Source organism: Canis lupus, chromosome 1 (assembly GCF_011100685.1).
Source record: "Canis lupus familiaris isolate Mischka breed German Shepherd chromosome 1, alternate assembly UU_Cfam_GSD_1.0, whole genome shotgun sequence".
NCBI classification, from domain to species: Eukaryota; Metazoa; Chordata; class Mammalia; order Carnivora; family Canidae; genus Canis; species Canis lupus.
Genome location: NC_049222.1, coordinates 50,196,611 through 50,217,219, shown reverse-complemented (window position 1 = coordinate 50,217,219; position 20,609 = coordinate 50,196,611). Strand labels below are relative to the sequence as shown.

Here is a 20,609-nt window from a genome sequence, read left to right as displayed (position 1 = left end):
AACTACAGTGATTTGTGGTCTTTACCATCAAAAGCCTTTAATCATCACAAAAATCATCCTGAGATCAATCTGATGACATGAGATGGAAGTCCAGGGAAAGCAAATGTAAACAAAAAGCTGAGCACCACCGCCAGGTGCACGCCCTGCAGGTGATGCTGGGGAGGAGAAGGGTTGACACGGGATGACTGACCTTAAAGTCCTTTCATCACAATACTTATCAGATACTATCACAGTATTATTTAAAACAATGGGGATTGGGCAGCCTGGGTGGCTCAGCGATTTAGCACCTGCCTACAGCCCAGGGCCTGGTCCTGGAGTCCCAGGATCGATTCCCACATCAGGCTCCCTGCATGGAGCCTGCTTCTCCCTCTGCCTGTGTTTCTGCTTCTCTCTCTCTCTCTCTCTCTCCCTGTGTCTCTCATGAATAAATAAACAAAATCTTAAAAAAAAGGGAGGGGGGATTAAATAAATTATGATGTACCTATATAGCAGAGCACTACTGTGGCCATTTAAAATCTTATTTTTGAAAAATATTTAAGGGTAAAAACCATACGCATATTTTTTCTTTTACTTGTATGTGTAGGAAAAACAGATGGATAAAAATATACTAAAAGAGTTACAGTGGTTACCTCTGAGTGGCAGCATAATAGGAAAAGTTTTCATTTTTGTCTGTATCATTTTCTGTACTCTTCAAATATTCTAGAATAAATATGGATTGCTCTTATAAACATAATTTCCTCTTTAAAGTATTCTAAAAATAATAACCTACGATAAGAGAGCCATGGCTGGAGTCAAATCTATTAAAAGCTGTTCTGTTCAGATGCAAATTTCTCTGGCAAAGAGGTCACTTAGGTGCTTACAACTGAATCTCTGAATGGTTTTAGCCAAAATATGTTTTATTTTGATTGTAGTAATGCCACATTTGTCTAAGTATTGTTTCTATTTTTAAAAATATTTTAACAAAACTTATTGTTTCATCCTCACAATAGCTCCATTAGCAAAAAGTAAAAAGTAAACTCTGCTTTCTCTTACTAGGTTATATTCCTGAAGTATTCATTTTGTGAGAAGAGAAGTCAGTATTTTACCTAAACTTCCTAAATTACCACCACAATAAGGTGGACAAGTGGAAAGCATGGCCACAGTGGATGGCAGGACAATAACCAGGAGCAAGGTGGTGAGCAGCAGAGCGAGCTCTCTGGTCAGTACTGGACAGAAACTGAAGTGAGCACAGTGGGTTCCATGAGTCACCCCCCTCCCAGCTAGACCCACAAATTCAAGTCTTATTCTGTGCCTATCCTACGGCCTGCGCTTGTCCCCAGGTGCCATCGGTTACCCGGAGCCCATGAGCTCTTGGCCCTTCCAACCCAAGAGGACGGCCACACACAGTCGACAAAAACATACCTTTTTCTTTCTTTCTTTTTTTCAAAATCTGACATATTTATTTTGCATAGTGGATGTCAATATGGGAATATCATAATGTACCAATACAAACAATCTCTGGCATTGACTGTGCTAGATACAACTGCTTCCAGCCATTCCGGTTACCTCTGGAGTATCAAACTCCCTGGAGAATCCCATCCAAGAAAGCAGAAGCTGTCATTACTATTTAAACCATGCAACTGCCTAAGCAAGCAAAAAGTCCAAACATCTCCCCACTGCATACTCAAAAGACATTTATCTATTTCCATGTAACTTAAATAGAACCAAAAAAGAATAAATTTAAGGAACTTAAAGTATTTCTAATGAGTGAATTTTATGTTTCTAATCTCCAAAGACTGATATTAATAGACTATGTCACTTCATAGTACTTTTATATCCTTTTGGAATGAGGAAGTAATGGCGAAAAGGCTGAACCACAATCCTATCTTTGAGGGCTACATGCAAAGAATATTTTAAATTACCCTAAAAAGAGTAGCTTAAAAACAGGTACACTCATTTTTCATTATTTGCAACAATTAAAATCCTCAATCCAAAATAAAAACAAGCCTGTAGAATAGTAGCATTTAGTAATTGCTAAATATTTTTAAACGGTCACTGAAACAGACCTGCTTAATACTTAAGAGAGATGGTTCTCCAGCAGGCCTCTGCTCCAGTCTTAACTTCAGACACTCATGTATCACATTCAGAAGGACTCGACAGAGCACCAGGAAGGCAGGTTCGAAGGAGGGTAAGTCCATGGACTTTAGCTCGTCCCACGACACAGTGCTGCCCTTCTGCTCCGAGGAAGGTGGTGTCCTGGATAACTGCACATAATCGGAACCCCACATGGGGTCTGGAAATTCGGAAAACTATAACAAGAATTCAACAAAGGTTAAAAGAGCATACAAAACAATGTCCCGAGGTTGTGGTTATAAACTATAATTCTCTACAGTTTACTGGTAATCTACAAAATCACAATTTTATAGGTACAATAATCTTTAGACTGATTCAACATTTTCAACATATAACTTAGAAGTTCTAAAAGTAATAGAAAATCATAACAAGAACATTATAATTTTTTATCAAAAAAAGCATAGTAGAAAAAGAATCATGTTCATCATTTGCATCATATATTTTATCATCATATTTGAAATGATTAGAACACTTTATTTTTAAAGTTATATATAGTATTATCCACAACTGTCTCCAGACTGAGAAAATAAGAAATTATTGAAATTTGAGGAAAGGTTATAAAACCAGGGAGCCATTTACATAAACATAAAAACCAATTCTTCTGTCCGTTGCTCTCTTGAGCTACACCAAAAGATGCTGAAATAAAAATATTCATAAAATTGACCCGGATGGTCCCACTCAAATGTTATTCGACATTCCTGGGAATCTCAGTGTTGCTCACCCTTTCTCAAATTCCTTATGCTTTTCTTCATAAAGTAGGGAATTTAGAGCTTTCCCCACTATCCTTAAACCCTGGCAACATCATCCTGACTAATCATATTCAAAGACGTTCCCCTCTCCCTTTACTGAGAAAATGAGGCCAACAAAATTCAAAAATCTCAAATTCTCATCAATTAATTTTTTTTCAAAGAGTTATCCATTCCAGAGAGAGAAAGAGAAAGAGAGCAAGAAAGAGAGAGAGAGCATGCACGCAAGCAGGGGAGGGACAAGCAGACTCCACGTGGAGCATGGAGTCCGACAAAGGGCTGGATCTCAGGACCCTGAGATCTGAGATCATGACCCGAGCCAAAACCAAGAGTCAGATGCTTAACGAACTGAGCCATCCAGGTACCCCTCAAGTTCTCTTCAATTTAAAACATCACCAATTATAGCCATTCTGCATCCATGTCATTCATATCTATGTTCCCCGTCATTTAGTGAACTCTTAACTTGTCTCCTCTACTCACATCCTCTTATGCTCAACACATATTTCTGCATTTAAATTAATACATACTTCAATTTCCCATAACACAAGAATTTTTAAAATAGCACACCATTTTTAACATGTGATCAATGTGGTTAAGGTTAAAACATGTCTGTTTAAAAGCTTTAGGCAATATAAATGCATGTTTTCCTCTGGTATAGAGAACGATCTCAGATTAAAGGTTTATTTAAAACTCTCTAAAACTCAGCAAACATTCTCTGATAAAATTCTAAAGAATTCTTCTGGCATTCTCTAGAGTTCCAGCCCGTTCATCCATGCACTATGGGCTCACTGGGAAAGGAACAATCCCTTCTGGTCCACACTGCAAGACAACACTGCCTGGGAGACCTACACAGCTGCTAAGGAAACGTATTCCTGCTGGTGGTGCGCAGTGGGTCAGTTCCTGTCCAATGAGTACCAGGAGTTAAAAACCTACTTAGCACTGAAGAGGAAACAGCAGTTTTAACTGAAGAAACTAAGGTGACGCATCAGAACAGCTGATGCTCATTTAATATAGGAAATAAGAGAGAACCATAAAACACTCCACAGCAATATCACATTGAAGTCCTCTGGAAAAAATCTAACAAACCAAGATTTCTAAAACAAATTCAATATAGCCCATGAAAATAAAATTAATGTGGTAAAATTAATAACTTAGACATTAACAGAAATTATCACTACAACAAAGAGCAAAAGAAAAAGAAATGGAAGTTTTGGGCAAAAAAGAGACACGTGGAAGTCGGATCTGGGAGCTTAATGTGCAAGTAACAGAAGTGTGGAAAGAAAAAAGAAAAAAAAAAGTGTGGAAAGAACAGGAGCGGGAGGAGAGGAGAGGTTTTAGCAGTCAAGATAACACGAATATGTGAAGAAAGAACCCTCTTTAGACAAGGAAGAACTCAAAGTACAATTCATTTACCCTCACTAAAAATTACATGAGGAAACACAGTAGGGTCTCGTCAAATGAAAATTTAATCATAATAAAGATCCCAAGATAAAAATACCCAAGAAGTGAGAAGCCATGAAATTAGCTGAACTTATACAGGCAAATACAACCCCATGACGATAACCTGGTTAGAGACTATAATCAAGTTCTAGAGGAGTTTTGAATTTCTTTTTTTTTATAGCATACTATGAGAAAAAAAAAAAAAACCTGGAGCTTAAATTCCCAACTATTTCAATAAAACACAAGAGGGCAGCCCTGGTGGCCCAGTGTTTTAGTGCCGCCTTCAGCCCGGAGTGTGATCCTGGGGGCCTGGGATCGAGTCCCACATCGGGCTCCCTGCATAGAGCCTGCTTCTCCCTCTGCCTGTGTCTCTGCCTGTCTCTCTCTCTCTCTCTGTGTCTCATGAATAAATAAATAAAATCTTAAAAAAAATAAAACACAAGAAGAGAAGAAGGGGCAATAAAGTACAAGAATGGCATTTTTTGCTATTACTTCATGTTTATTATTACTTCTAGTGAGAAATACAGGATTAACTATGCTATAAAATCTGTGATCAATTCAGGAAAACCAGGCCAACTCAATAGTACAGAGACATCAATAAAAATGCAGTGTAATTACAATCATAACCCCATTGGCATTTTGAGTGGGCTAATAAATTCACTCAGTAAAATTCATGTGGAAGAAAGTAATATGCAAAAGTCAAAACAGCCCAGAAATTTTTAAAAAGAATAAATGGGAAGAACTGCCCTACATGATGGCAAACCTTAATAATAAACCTACTTTATTTAAAATAGAAAATCAGCAGAGACATGTATCAAATTATCTATAATAAATACATTTAAAAAGTATGCAGTAGTTGAAGAAGCTGGAAGATGGATAACCCAATGTTAAAGAAAATTGAAAAATAATTACATCTTACCTCCCCCTATAACTATAGTCATATTTTTTTTAATTATGTGGCTATTTTAGAAGTTCTTGCCTAATAGGAGAAACTAGAGTATGTATTAACATAAATTAAAAAAATGTTTTAAATATATACATATGGAAAGACTCCAAATGTTAATACAGGTTTAATAACCTAAACACAGAGCTATACATTAGGTTAAGCCACATAAAACTGTCATTTTCATCAGGCAAAAATGACCAAATATTGGCAATTTAGTACAGGTCAACATAACGGGAATTCTGGAAAGACATAGGTGGCAGCAGGATTTTGATTCCTCTTAGTTCCCCCATAAGAATGAGGACAACAAAGTCAAAACTCCTTGAGACATATATCCAGTAAAACTAGGTGACCCGACATCTCTGCGAACTCCAAAGTAGAGGAGATGGGGGAAGTGAACTGACCCAGGCCCTGCAGTATTCACACATGTGCAAGGGAAACACAGGGGATTCCTAGGCTGTCTGATGGGCCCAGGGGCAAATTCCACCATCACTAACGACTATTCAATAGAATGCTCAGTGCTTCTATTTGAGGACTTGAGTGAATCAGAAAGCGATTTGGACACAATAGTCACGAGTGAGGTCAAGAGGCTGTGACAGGTGTGAAGGGGCTGAAGTTGTTTAGGCTTCCCGAACTCTTAAAACTCTGAGCTAAAATCCCCTACCAGGACAAACCTGCTAGACTGAAATTCAACCAACCAAGAAAGTAGAGGAGAGGTAAAGAACAAGAAGGTCTAGAAGTGGGAAGGGAACACAGGAGATCTCAAAAAAAGAGACATTTTTTGGCAATTCAGAAGAAGGAGTTCAAAGCTACAAACTCTCATCTTCTGAACTCTCCTTAAAGTTCATGAAAACAATTATGTTTTAAAATGAGCAACAAAAGGACTGTGCTAGAATCCAATACAGGGTTATTAAGTAGAGAAAGAAGGAGCAGAATAACCCTAGAGACAATGAAAGCATGCCAGAAAGACATGACCACTAAAGAGAGGACTGCAGCCCAATTTTCAAAAAAAAAGTTAAAAGAAATTAAGAAAATCATAGAAAATATAAAAGAACAACATAAATTAGAAAACCTCACAAACAACGTGATAGTACTCAAAAGATAATTTTTTTAATGGAAAATAATTTTAGGGGCACTTGGTTAGCTCAGTCCATTAAGCATCTGACTCTCAGTTTCAGCTCAGGTCATGATTCCAGGTTTGTGAGATTGAGCCCCTAGGAGTGCTCCCGTTTAGCAGTGAGTCTGCTTCCCTCCCTTCTCCCTTGGCCCCTCCCCCCGCTCCTGTTTTCTCTAAAATAAATACATAAATCTTAAAAAAAAAAAAAGAAAAGAAAATCATTTTTAAAACATAAAACAGACTATTAGGAACATGAGCACAAATAAGCAGAACAGATAATGGCCTCAAAAAGATATGAGGTAAAAATAAAGAAAATTTTATAAATCAAAAGGAAAGAAGGGATTTGAAATAAAGTGACAGAAAGGCAAAGTAAATCCAAAACAGATATAGTAGCAGTTCCCAGAGAAGAAAACCAAATCAACGAAACAGAAAAAAGTTAAAACGTTAAGAAATTCACTTGAAATTAAAAAAAAAAAAAAAAAAACAAGCAGATAAAAAGCAAACAAACCTGAAATCATATACTAAAAGGGCACCACGTATTCAAAAAATATCAATGTGGAAAAACCAACACTAGGTAAACTAGTGGAGTTGAAAAAGAAAAAAATCAATTCTTTGGGCATCCAGGTTCTAAGTAAATAAATTAAATGAACAAAGGTTCTTATGGGTTAAAACAAAAAAATTATATTACCATGAGACTTTGCAACCTCAGTGCTGCATGCCAAAAGACAATGAATGATATATATTAAATTTATTCAAGGAAAGAATATGCCAAAGATTTTATGGCCAAATAGACTTGCAAGAGTCAATGCTGCAAACTTAGGAAAATCCAAGAACTCAGAAAACGCTGGTCTTAGGAGCCCTTACAGAGGACTCTACTCCGGAACAAAATGACTCAGGAGGCTATTACAAAATCAAAACATGAGCCTTAAAAACAAGTAAAAACTACATATGTAAACCTAGATTTCTATGTTCATCTATAGAGACATACGCACATACTCCTGTAGGCTAAAAGGAGGTGAGAACATAGGGAGAAAGTTGGGCCCATTAGGGCCATATCTCAGATAGACCACAACTATCAAACCCCAGGAGGAAGGGGAGAGCACGTGCAATGTCACAGCATTTCACTGGAAGTAGAAGAAAATAACTTCACATGAAAACCTGGGTAAAAGGAAAGGAAAATTCTAATATCCTCATGGTTGAGAACCAACAAATAACAACCAAAAAATTTTGGGGCCAGGGAGAGCGATAAGGGGATTAATATTAATAGGAGTATGACCTTAAGGGGTAAAAATAAACTTGTCATATATTAAAAGTAAATTGCATACACAGCTTACATTAAAACATGGAAGAATACAATTTTTTTTAAAGATTTTATTTATGTATTCATGAGAGACACAGAGAGAGAGAGAGGCAGAGACACAGGCAGAGGAAGAAGCAGGCTCCATGCAGAGAGCCCGACGTGGGACTCGATCCCGAGTCTCCAGGATCACGCCCTGGGCTGAAGGTGGTGCTAAACCGCTAAGGCCGGGGCGAAAGGGGGGCTAAACCGCTAAGGCCAGTGGTGCTAAACCACCAGGGCTGCCTGGAAGAATACAATTTTTTAAAAAGCTTCTCTTGATCAGGGAAACCAGATTCCCTTGAAAGTATATTATTCCATAGATTTTTCTCTTAAAACCAAGTATTTTATATAATTCTTGAAAATTAAGTTTAAGAAGCAACACCAAAAAATAAAAAATAAGAGACCCATGAATGGAGAAGTAGAATGTGGCTGGTCCACATATGGAGTATTAGGCAGCAGACAAGAATGAAGCACTGATGGACGCTAAGCGTGGATGAACATTGAAAACATCATGCCGAGTGAAAGAAGCCAGTCACAAAAGACCACAGATAGGATTCCATTTATATGAGATGTCCAGACCAGGCAAATATAGAGACAGAAAGCAGGTAAGTGGCTGCTCAGGGCTGAAGTGATGAGAAGAAATACCATGGAGGTGGAAGGGGACAAGGTTTCTTTTAGGAATGTGGAGTATGTTCTAAAAGTAGACAGTGGTGGTTATACAACTCTCAATATAATAAGAACCATTGAACTGAACAGTTCAAAATGGTGAATTTCATGGTATGTGAACTGTTACAATAAAGCTGTTATTTTAAATACACAACCCAAAAAAGAAGAGAATCGAATTATATGTCTAGTTAGTGGCATAATCATGAGAAGGATTATTCAAGCGTCTTGAAAACACAGTAATTTGATAGTATATCCCTAAGGATGGGGGGAAAAACTTAAACTGTTTTTCAGTAATCATACTGCTGATGGTATTATTCTGAGACTACTATGTATGTATTTTGGAATATAGTCAGTGTATCCTAATATTCTGCTACTCTGATATTCTAATGTCATCATTTCTGTTATCACTGGGAATTGAGATTTTCAGTGTAGAAGTCAAAAGAGAGTACATAAAAAATTTAAAATCCTGGGCAGCCCGGGTGGCTCAGCGGTTTAGTGCCACCTTCAGCCAGGGTGTGATCCTGGAGACCAAGGATCGAGTCCCACGTCGGGCTCCTTGCATGGAGCCTGTTTCTCCCTCTGTGTCTCTGCTTCTTTTTCTGTGTGTCTCTCATGAATAAATAAAATCTTTTTTTTTTTTAATTTAAATCCTGATTTTGAATTGTTAGTATGAAATTGTGAGGTATTTTTGTATATTTGTGTGTGTTTTGTCTACTAAAGAAAACTAAAACAATGATGGACCATTTCAATGAACAATGCCAGTACTGTAGTCCTGACATACCATTTCCCAATAAAAGGAACAGGGATTCCCTGAAGATAAATCAGATTCCTAATCTGAAGCAGATGTACGATATGAGCTTAAAATAGATTCTTATATCAGCTATCAAAGAAGCTATTAAACATTACTCACAATGGCTGTGATAAAAGGACTTTAGCCAACTTGAATATGTTCCCATTGTCCAAAAGTGGGATAATGTGAACATCAATTATTACAATTTCTTCATTGGATTACAATAATGATTTTGATGGGTTGAAACATATCAAACAGGTTTAAATTCATGAGTTCAAAATCACATTAATAAAAAGAAAAGACACTAACTAGTTTATTTAACTAAATAAAAAAGGAAAGACTCAAGCATATTCACTCCACCATTTCTGTTCAACTATTCCACTCAGTGACCAAATAATGACTGAGGAAAGTTTTTCTTTGCAGCAATATCTATTTAATGCAGCTGATAATTAAGTTAATAAATTAAGAAGAAAAAAGAATTAGAATATCACTTTTCAATCCTTAACAAAGTAAGGGATCTAGGTAATGATCATTAACTGCTAATGTTTCAAAAAGACAGTCATGTATTTTATGTGTCCCCATAACACCATCAATCAACCAATCAAAAAATCCTGAATCTAATCAAGCGACTAGTTCTTATAGCCAGTTTACACAAAACACAGAGAAAAAGGAAACTCGTGAAAGGACAACTGTAGATACAATCACCAAAATTCAGACTGTAGAAGACTCTCTATGGGATGAAAGGATCAGGTTCTTCAATAAATATATGGCAAAAAAAAAGAGACGGAGCTACAGATTTAAAAAGACTTAAGAAATATAATGAACTGGAAACACCTGGGTGGCTTAGTCAGTTGAACGTCCAACTCATGATTTTGGCTCAGTCATGATCTCAGGTTGTGGGATCAAGCCCTGCATTAGGCTCTGTGCTGAGCATGGAGTCTGCTTGAGATTCCCTTTCCCTCTGTCTCTGCCCCTCCCCACCACTCACTCACTCTCTAATAAATAAAAGCTTTGAAAAAATATATATATATAATGAATTGTTACCTTGTGTGATTATTTGAAAATCAACTTAAATTGTACAATATGTTTTAAAGAAAACCAAGATAACTATGATACAATCAAAAGATGAACACGAATTTGATCTGTGATGGCTATGGGAGTTAATACTATGTTTAAGGTCTGATGATTGTACTGTGGTGTATTTCTAGAACAAGCCTTGTCCTTCAGAGAAACATACTGAGCTATTTAAGGATAAAATATGATGACATCTGAGGTTTTCTTCAAAGTGATAGAGGAAGGTGTCAAGTACTTATAGGTACTGGCCATGAGCTGATAATCAGTGTGTGGGGATACAGATTCAAAGGGATTCATAGTATTATTCTCTCTACTTTTGCATGGGTTTAGTATTTTCCCTAATGAAAAATTTTGAATCATGTAAAAAATGAGGGAAAAAATACAGAAAGCTTTATAATCTCTGACTATACACAAAAGAAGGTGATCAAGACTAAAATAAAAATTCTAAATTTCTACCTAGTGAAAGATGTCATAAACAAGTTAAAGATGGTCTATAGCCATAATAAAAAATGAATATTCATAAAATAAAGATAACTCCAACAGATCAAAATTGTAACAAAAAACTCAACAGAAAATGAACAAAATGAATCAAAGAAAATTCAGACATGTATGTGCCCATAAGCATGACAACATGCTCAATGTCACTAAAAATGAAGAGAATTAAAGATAAAAAGAAAATTATATAGTTTTTACTGATCATGGTTGCAAAAATAAGGACAAATGGGCTTTCTCCTATACTGTCAGGTAAAGTACACAATAGTACAGCCGTTTTAAAGAGCAACTTTTCAGTATCTATCAAAGATTAAACTGTGCATACCCCATGACCCCATAATTCCATTTCAATTAACCATTCTTACAAGAACATAAGTTCATAAAGGGGAATGTACACATAATATTTATTGCTACACTGCTTATAAAAGTAAAAAAATTAAGTGTCCATTAAGAGTGAAATGGTTTATTAATCATCAGGGGAATGCAAATCAAAACCATAGTAAGATGGGCGCCTGGGTGGCACAGTCAGTTGAGCATCTGACTCTTGGTTTCTGCTCAGGTCATGATGTCATGGTTGTGAGATCGGGCCCCATGTCTGGCTCTGGGCTCAGCGTGGAGTCTGCTTGAGAAACTCCCCCTCTCACTCTGCCCATTCAGTTCATGTGGATGCACACTCTCTCTCTCAAATAAATAAATAAATACATCTTTTAAAAAACCACACACACAAACACGATAAGATATCATCTCACAGTGAATGGCTATTATCAAACAGTTAAGATACATGTGTTGGTAAAGATGTGGAGAAAAGGGAATGCTTGTGCACTGTTGTTGGGAATGTAAATTGATGCAGCCACTAAGGGATGTTCCTTAGTGGCTGTTCCTTAGATGTTCCTCAAAGATTAAACATAGATCTAGCAATTCCACTTCTGTGTATTTATCTAAAGAAAACAAAAACACTAAGCAAAAAGAAATCTGAACCCACTGTGTGCAATAGCCAAGATATGGAAACAACCTAAGTGTTGTGTCTACCTACAACCTAAGTGTCTACCAATGGGTGAATGGATAAGGAAAGTGTGAAATTTTATATATATGCCATATATATATATACACACACACACCAAGTCACTTGACCAACCCACTTTTATTTATATATATAAATATATAAATATAAATATATATATAAATAAAAGTATCCTGCCATTTGTGATAAGGATGGATCTTGAGGACATTTTGCTAAGTGAAATAAATCATACAGAGAAAGACAAACACCATATGATCCTACTTCTAGGTGGAATCTAAAAACAAAATAAAACAAAACTGAGCTCAGAGATACAGAGAACAGATTGATGGTTGCCAGAGGTAGATGGTGGGATTTAAATAAAAGAGTAAAATGATTCGTTCCTATGATGGAATACCAACCATGTAGTAGTTAATTGCAACTGAGGTAGAGTTACATATACCAATATGGACAAATCCGAAGGAGGGGGGAATAAGTCTTATCAATCATAGAATAAATATAGCATTAGCACTTTTTAAAAAAGAGAGCGCTTTTGGATGTTATATGGAAGTTCTGAATCACTGTGCTATACACCTGAAACTAACATTACGCTGCATGTTAACTAACTAGAATTTAAATAAAAACTTTTAAAAATTACCCGTATCACATAACAAAGATATATATTTATATAAGCACAAAAAACTCTAGAAGATGCAAACCAAAGCATTACTACTCTGAGCAGGGGTACAAGATAAGCAGCAACTTTGCTTCTTTATATACACATTAAACAAAAGAAAGTACATTGTTTTATAAAATAAAGGAACAGGTCAAAGTATAGTTGATCCCTGAATGGCACGAGTTTGAACTGCATGGGTCCACTTAAACGTGGATTGTTTTCGATAAATACAGTACAGTACTGTAAATGAATGTATCTTCTCTTTTGATTTTAATAAATTTCCTCTTGCTTACCTATTGTAAAAATACAACATATAGCCCAGGTAACACACAAAATACGTGTTAACCAACTGTTAAGGTTATCAGTAAAACTTCCAGTCAACAGGAGGCACTTCCTAGTTTTGGAGAAGTGAAAAGTTTTATGTGTTTTTTTCAACCGTACAGGGGATCATCATGCCTAACCCCCATGTTGTTCCAGGATCAACTGTAGTCTTTATGTAACCCTTCAAAAGTTTCTATGCTTCTACACCAGGGGTCAAAGCAGAAACTGAGATGCCTACAAGGGCTAGGTGGATGATATCAACAGGGGATAGGGAAGGGTGACAGTGGAGAATAGGAAACGATAGGCACTATGGTTAACTGGAGCCTGCCAGACGCTACTGTGTGGGAATGTGAGCCCAGTGTTGACAGACCTCCTCCTAGCACTTTAAGGACAAATTCCAGATTTTCTCGTGAAATCTTATTTTCAAATGCTACCCACTAAGCCAAAAACTACTTCAAGTACTAGGTGGGACAAAGTAGAACTTCAAAAGGCAGTATACTGTAAAGGTTAAGAACACAACTTTACAGCCTGTTCTGGGTCACATCCTGGCTCTGCCCTACAGGTTTATATAGGATCTGAACCGAGTCACTTGACCAACCCACTTCCATATAGCAAGTATTCAGTTAATGCTAGCTACTAGTCTTGTTGCTACTGTTGTGTTGTCTTCATGGGATGCAGTTCTCCACTGTGAGCTGATGAATTCTGTCCTCTGATCTTCTCCATCTTACATCAGATTTTACTCCATTGGCTCACTGTGGTCAAAAACAACATAGAACAACTGCCTATTTCTCCTCAAGTATGCATGCTTCTTTTAGAAAACAGAAAACCTATAGGCAAATGAGCAAGGATATACTTATTAGCTTGCCACTTAATTAAAAAGTCTGTGCAACTTTACTAATGAAATCAGACAAGTAATGACTGAAGCAAATAAAACAATTAACTACTATAATTGTGTTAATGAACACTGATCTGGAAGGCAGGGCTAGGCAAGTACTATTGCCTACATAGTGTTTTCAACGGGGCTCACTCAGAATTGCACTGGTGCTGGTCTGGCTACACAGGCAGCTTGTTGGAGGTTTGTTAATGTCAGCACTCATGTCCTACCTCAAGAGATTCTGATTTGCCCTATATCCCAAAAAGGCACAGGTCCCTGAATTTTCAGAAACTCCCTGGGTAGTGCTGGGTGTGCAGCCAGGTTTGGATACCATTAGCACAGTTGAAAGTGTAGCATCCCAGAATCCTAGGTTTGAATTCCTCCAACAATCTATAGCTCCTACGATCTGGGGTAAGTCATTTACTCTCCTTATTTGTAAAATACAGAATTAACACTACCACTTCACTCATTTGTTATGCCTGGTATATGGTAAGACTTGATAAATAGTAGCTGTTGTTACCATATTCCCTAGTTTCTAAAAGCTTTGTCCACTCTGAATATATAAGGCAACCTCTTCAGGATTTCTTGTGCATACAGAAAAAATTAGCATAATTATTCCTGGATCATCAAACAAATAATATTTTATTGGCCACTAAACTTATAATTATTACATCATCATTTGTAATTCAAAAGAAAGTAATTCATAAAATAATCAAAAGTCTTCCTTAGGATTTGAGGTAATATGCACGGTAACATGCAGTGAGGCAACTAGATCTTTTTATACACTACACTAAATAAATATTTTATCTTTCTTTTCTTCTGAAAATGTGTAAATTTCATAAGATAAAGCAAAAAGGAAGAAGCATAAAATAACCATATCATAATCTGTGGCTCAAATATTTATGGATATTTAACATTTTAAATGCACAAAACCCAAAGGACTGTACAACATAAAGAGTGAACTCTATGTAAACTTAAAAAAAAATCAGCTAGGACACTGTGGAATCTCAGGACTGAGATGAAGTAACTCTAAGTATATTACAAACATATGATATTATGTCACTGAGGAGGGTGAAGGAAAGAGGTGCTGACCTAACTAACTCTGGAAAATTCTGTGGGGACTCTCTAAGACCAAAGACAAAAGTAATTGTACTGAAATGCCGTACTCTAGTTCACAAATTTATCTTCAGAGGGGACCTGGTTAGCAGTTCTGAAACTACTTTACATGTATACTCTGGCTGCACCAATATGTGAATGAATGTAGTAATGGGAGCCAGGTTTCTCATCGCAAGAGAAGAAATTACAAATAAGCAGAGGAGGAAGGCTAGGATGAACCTGGTAATGCTAAATTAGGCCAGAGACATCAGTGTGAAAACAGGTTTAATTTTCACAGACAGGTAAGCAAGGAGACAGATGATCAATTAATCAACTGATCAACTGTCAAGCTGTGCATACACACACATGGGGTGACGGACATACCTCTATTTTCTAACTCTATGACTGAGTGGGCCTGGAAGCAATGATACCCAACAGTAACATCCAGTGCCCAGATCTTCATCTCTAAATACCATACTCCCATAAAAGGAACCGGAGCTCCTCAGGGAAATGGCTGATTTCAGGACTGCAACAGGAAAAATAGAGGATGATGTCACAAATAAGAAACTGCTCAAAAGCAACACTATACAAAAAAAAAAAATGCAAGCATGTCAAAAGGACACAGAAGGAAAGAGATCCAGTGACTAAGCAGGAACAATGTGAGCAACAAAGTAAGGAGCAATACTACTAGATTACAACCCAAAGAAAAAATAAGTATTTATGACTTTCCAGTGAGGTAAGTAAATGGGAGAGAAGAGGTAAATCTTTCCTACAGAATAATTCTAAATAATTCATGTAGCTATTCCCTTCCTCTGGAGTAGAGAGACACTGGCCTCCCCTTGAATGTGGGCTGCATTTAGTGACTCACTTCAAAGAACTAAGCATGGGAAGGAAAACTGCTAACTCATGGAGGAACCTGGCAGACACCACTTTCAACGCGTGACCCAGGTTAACACCACCAGGGACAATATGATGCCATAGGGCGTTGCAACTCTGTGGCATTCCTGCACAAGCCCAGGCCCTCAGTCTAATCTTGAGAAGACACCAGACCTATCCAAATTCCAGGACACTCTACAAGCCATCCAAACCATGACAACCAAGGGAAGACTAAGCAACTACACATATCAGAGGAGACGGAGAAGACATGACTAAGCGCAAAGTGGTGTCCTTGACTGGGTCCTGGAACAGAAAGAGGACATTAGCGCAAAAACAGAAATCCAGTAACGGCTCCAGTTTAGTTAACAGTATTTTATACCAATGTTAATATATTAATTTTGACAAATACAGCAGAGTTAAGTAAGAAGCTGGATAAAGAACGTATGAAAACTCTGTACTATCTTTGCAAGTTTTCCATAAATCTAGAATTATCTCAAGATTACAGGTTTTTAAATTTAAAGATTTTGAAATATAATAAAATTTTAGAGAAAAATTGCTTTATAAAGCATGTTTATAAGCCAAAGGGGATTAAATATAAGACCATGTTATTATAAGCACTAATTACAAGTAACTTAGTTATAAAGAATAAAAATACAAAGACATAGACAAGAAAACTCAAACGTCCTGAGTATTTTTCCTCCTTCCCACAAATCCTTCAACTATATTCATTACTATTATCACATAACCTAAAAAAAAGTGCAAAAAAAGATGTGTATTGAGTACAATCTGTGGTGCCAGCTGGTCAAGATTCTTCTATCAAGAATGAAAATAAAATTGTCCTTAAACCAAAAGGCTATATGCTGCTTAAAATGTATGCCCTTCAAATGTAGGAGTATTTGGCAGAGATTAAAAGGTTAAACACATTTTAAAAATAAAAACAGAATAGTCTAGCCCATACTGACTGACAGTTAGCTTCAAAAGAAAAAAAAAAGTTTAACAAAACCTCTAAAAAATTAATAGTTTATATTTGGCTTCTATAGCATTTTACCATTTATACAAACACCTTTCAGGCCTCACAACAACCCTGTGAGGTAGGTAGGAAAGTATATAGTCATTTTACAGATGTGATAACTTAGGGTCAGAAAGATTAAATCATTTACAAAGTCATGTGGTGAGAAAGACCCACACCAAGGAATGGAATCCAGTTACTTGATTTCAAAACTGTGGCTCTTTCTCCAACATACTCAAAGACTGAAACAAACCCAGAAGGAAAGTCTACATGTGTTCATACACATACACGTACACACCTCCCCTTCTAGAAGTTATGTCCCTGAAATGGTAAGAAAAAATAAGTCTAACTTTCCCACTGAGTTAATTGTAGTGTTGGAGCCTCATCTTGTATTCATTTAGATTGAATTTCTATTTCAGCTCTCAGTTACTCTTTTGTTATATGACAAACATGACATTTTATAAAACAAAAAGCAACAGGGGCGTCTGTACCTCATTTTTCTATACAAAAAAATCCTACAAGTCTTTTTTTTTCTCTCTACAAGTCTTTAATTCACATACTTTATGAGCTCTGAATCTATATATCTTTTCTTTTCTATAATAAGGATAACCTGTTTACTTAAATCACAACTGGTCAAAACAAGGGAATACAACTTTGACAGGAATTCAAAACGATGGACTACCTACTACCATCTATTTTCAACTTGACTTTTTTTTTTTCAACTTGACTTCTAATAGAAAATGTAGCGCACTCATTTCCAATCTTTTTCTTGTTCCAATACATTTCAGGCATGCAAAGCTCTACCATTAGTAGCAATGGTTCATTGCCACAGAAGGTCCCCAGGCGAGAGGAAGACAATTTGGGAGAGGGAGTTTAAAGCAGTTGTAAGAAGCCCCCATATACCTCCCAGGGCCCTTACTCTCGTGAGATTCACTGAATCAGAGATGGGGTTAATACTGCCAGAGCTGTTTCATTCATATTACTTCAAAAATAGTGCTTCACAATAAAAATTAATCATTGTCCCTGTCTTGTCCACATGTGTCCTCATTGCAACTGAACACTCCAGCCAAAAATCTAGATCAAAGTCAGTCATTCACCATCTGAAGTATATGGCAAATCCTCAATCTGTGTCTAGTTTTGTTCTACTGATTTTGAAACCTGCACTAATAAAATTGCATGAAATTGTTATGGACTAAAAGGGGAAAAAGAGTCATTTGCTCTAAAAAAAGATGCACATAAAAAATCATTCAGAGTTAAAATACTGTTCAAAGAAGACTCATATATAAACTCACTATTAAGACTTGTAATTCAAATAATACTCAGTCAACTAACTTCCTATAGCTACAAAGTACAGACTCCTTTTGCAAACATCTTGCTATATTATGTGAATGTCTGACCCCTTCTCCTAGGGGTTCATGGTCTAGTTCATGAAAAATAAAAATCTTATATACTCAGATTCTCTTCCAATGTTATCCATTATAAAAAAAAAAAATGCCTTCTGTTTTATCACCTTTCACTCCAAAGCAAGCCAGATTGTGTAGTAAACTAAAGTTTAAAAATAAAAATGAAAGGTGCACAAATATGTATGTAGATAGCTACTAAAATTTAGAATTGCGACATAGAACAGGACAAAGGATCTCAAAGATGTGGGTGCTTTTGCTTTTAGCCAGATGAACATGCAAACTCACCACAAAAGAAAAACTGTTCTTCTTCCTCTGAAGAACAGTATCCAACAGTGTGCCCTCTCTTGTTTTACCACCCTTCACAGTCAAGAATTTCTGAGACATCAAGCTAATCAAAATAAAATGTGTACTGTTTTCAAGCTGCTTTTTCTAGGAGGCATACTCCTCTCACAAAAATCTTCACATATTGAGGCATGAATTTGATAATTAAGGCCTCCCTTAAACTTCTATCATTTATACTAATCATAAACTTTGCTAAATATGTAAACTCTTTTTTCCTTTGATCATTCTTACAATTCTCTACAACTCACATCTCTTTAAAATACAGTGGCCAAATAGCCTCTTGGCCTGTGGCTAAGATCATGCATAGTATCTGTTCTTATCAGTTTAAAATACAGTGGCCAAAACTGGACATGCTACTCAAAAATAAGCTACTACAAAGAATAGAGAAAAGAAGGAGATCCATGACCTCGGATGCCACATTCATTTAAAAATATTTCAGCATCATGTTGACTTTTTTACTGACTCATATTCAGTCTGTGGTCACCCATGATTGTGGTTTTCTTCCCTCTTTATTTATACCTAGCCTGTCCTTCTCCATCCTATATTTATATGGCTGGATTTTTTTTCCTCCACACACCACCTTACACTTAATACACTAAATTCATACAGTTTTCAAAGAACCATTTCCCCATTTATTACAGTGCTTTATAGAAATGTTTAAGTCTGCAAGTTACAGTAACTATCACTTACATCTTAAAAATATCAAGACTACGAAAGTACATAATAATCAACACAACACACTGTAATAATGGAACTGAGGACAAAACCATACTAATGCCGACCAGAAACCTACCTCCACTGGATGGTCACTCTTTACCAGTGCTATACGTGCCCTTTGCAAGGAACCGTCCATCAGCTTGTGAAGTCTTAAAATTAACTTTCTTAACCCCATTTGCTTCAGGGCTTTGTCTACAAATGGCCTATAAATAGAAGTCAGACAATGTCTACTAAAGCCTGCCTCTGTGCTGCAGTCTGGTGCTCCCCAGCCAAAAGAATCATCCTCAGACTCAAGCCTCTCAAGCTTCTTCAGTACACAATCCTGTGAATGGATGCTGAAATTGGTGTCAATGGGCTGTGTGGGCTCTGGTGCCCTTGGACCTGAGAGTTGTTCTTCTTCACTCTCATCCGTACTACTATCCAACTCTTTCAAGTCCCCTTCTGTGTCATCACCCTCATCTTCTGGCTCATTGCCTTTGGATGATCGAGGAGAAGGGATTTCAAACACTGGCCAGCCAATGTCTGATAAATTCTTGATGCCCAAAACAGTGCCCATAATCCTTAACTTCTGATTTAAGTCCTTTGTGATGTTTAACCACAAACAGAGTGCCTGCACCCTGTCCTGGAAGTCTTTTGCAGCATATTTTTCATAGTCCTTTTGAAGAGCCTGCAACGATGGATAAAGTGCTTCCATGTACTCCAGCAGCTCCATTATCCGCTTTACCTGCTCAAATGACACTCTCTGGCGTTGGAGATGCTCATGATATGTTGAGTAACACACAATTTTTGTTCCATGAGGGGCTCTGCACTGCCCTTCTACTGAAGTACCATTAAAACTAGCTCCATTTCTAACAAAGGCAAAGCTCCCATAATTAACTTTGAAAGTAAGGATTTCATTAATAATATCAGGGATGGCTTGACGGGCTGTATATAAAAAGAGGTCCTGGTCATTAATGGTCCGTCCTGCGTGCCAGGCTTGTAGCTCTAACCAGATCAGTTCATTAGATCGGTTAAACCAGAAAGCAGATGTATTTTCCTGTCCTCTTTGCTCCCTGTCCTTCTTCTTTGAGACTGAGGTAAGCTTTAGCAGAAGTCGTAAAGTCTCAAAAAACTTTAAGCGATCTGCTGGACAGTCAGTCCTAGAAGTCTGGCGTGCAGTTCTGGGTATAGGCATGGGCACAGATACCGGAAGCTTAGCATTGCTGCAGCCAAGACTGAGGTAAGGCTTATTAAGATCCACATCTGGAATTGATTTTTTGGGCAAAGACCCACCCACTGAGTCCAACATGAACGAGCACTGCACATTTTTCTTATGATCACGCTCTGTTGTCCTAAGAGCAGCTCGGATCTTCTTCTCCTGCTTATAGCTATATTCTTCCACATTCTCCATGGTTTTTCCAGTGTCTTTGTGTGGAGGCTGGTTTGGTGCATTCATTTTTTCTAGTAAAAAGAAATAAACAGAACACTGGGTTAGCTCTAAAACATGAAGCTACTCAGTATCCTCACTAAAACTGATTCACATTTACTTATTCTTCAGGCTATTACTGGAAAAATCATAACCATAGGCTGAAAATTAAAAG

The 20,609-nt window shown here is 37.0% G+C and overlaps 1 protein-coding gene and 1 pseudogene across 7 annotated transcripts in view; one reads left to right on the top strand and one right to left on the bottom strand.

The window, feature by feature from the left end:
• The window catches only part of MAP3K4 (mitogen-activated protein kinase kinase kinase 4), a 111,738-nt gene that overhangs the window by 39,842 nt on the left and 51,287 nt on the right, over positions 1-20,609 (bottom strand). For all 7 annotated transcript variants that reach the window (XM_038526498.1, XM_038526501.1, XM_038526499.1 and 4 more), the window contains exons 3-4: positions 19,106-20,469; positions 2,046-2,288 (exon numbers count right to left, since the gene is read on the bottom strand). In XM_038526498.1, coding sequence (XP_038382426.1) covers positions 2,046-2,288; positions 19,106-20,469 — 1,607 coding nt within the window. The remainder of the gene's footprint in view (positions 1-2,045; positions 2,289-19,105; positions 20,470-20,609) is intronic.
• Positions 18,585-18,689, top strand: LOC119869932 (annotated as a pseudogene).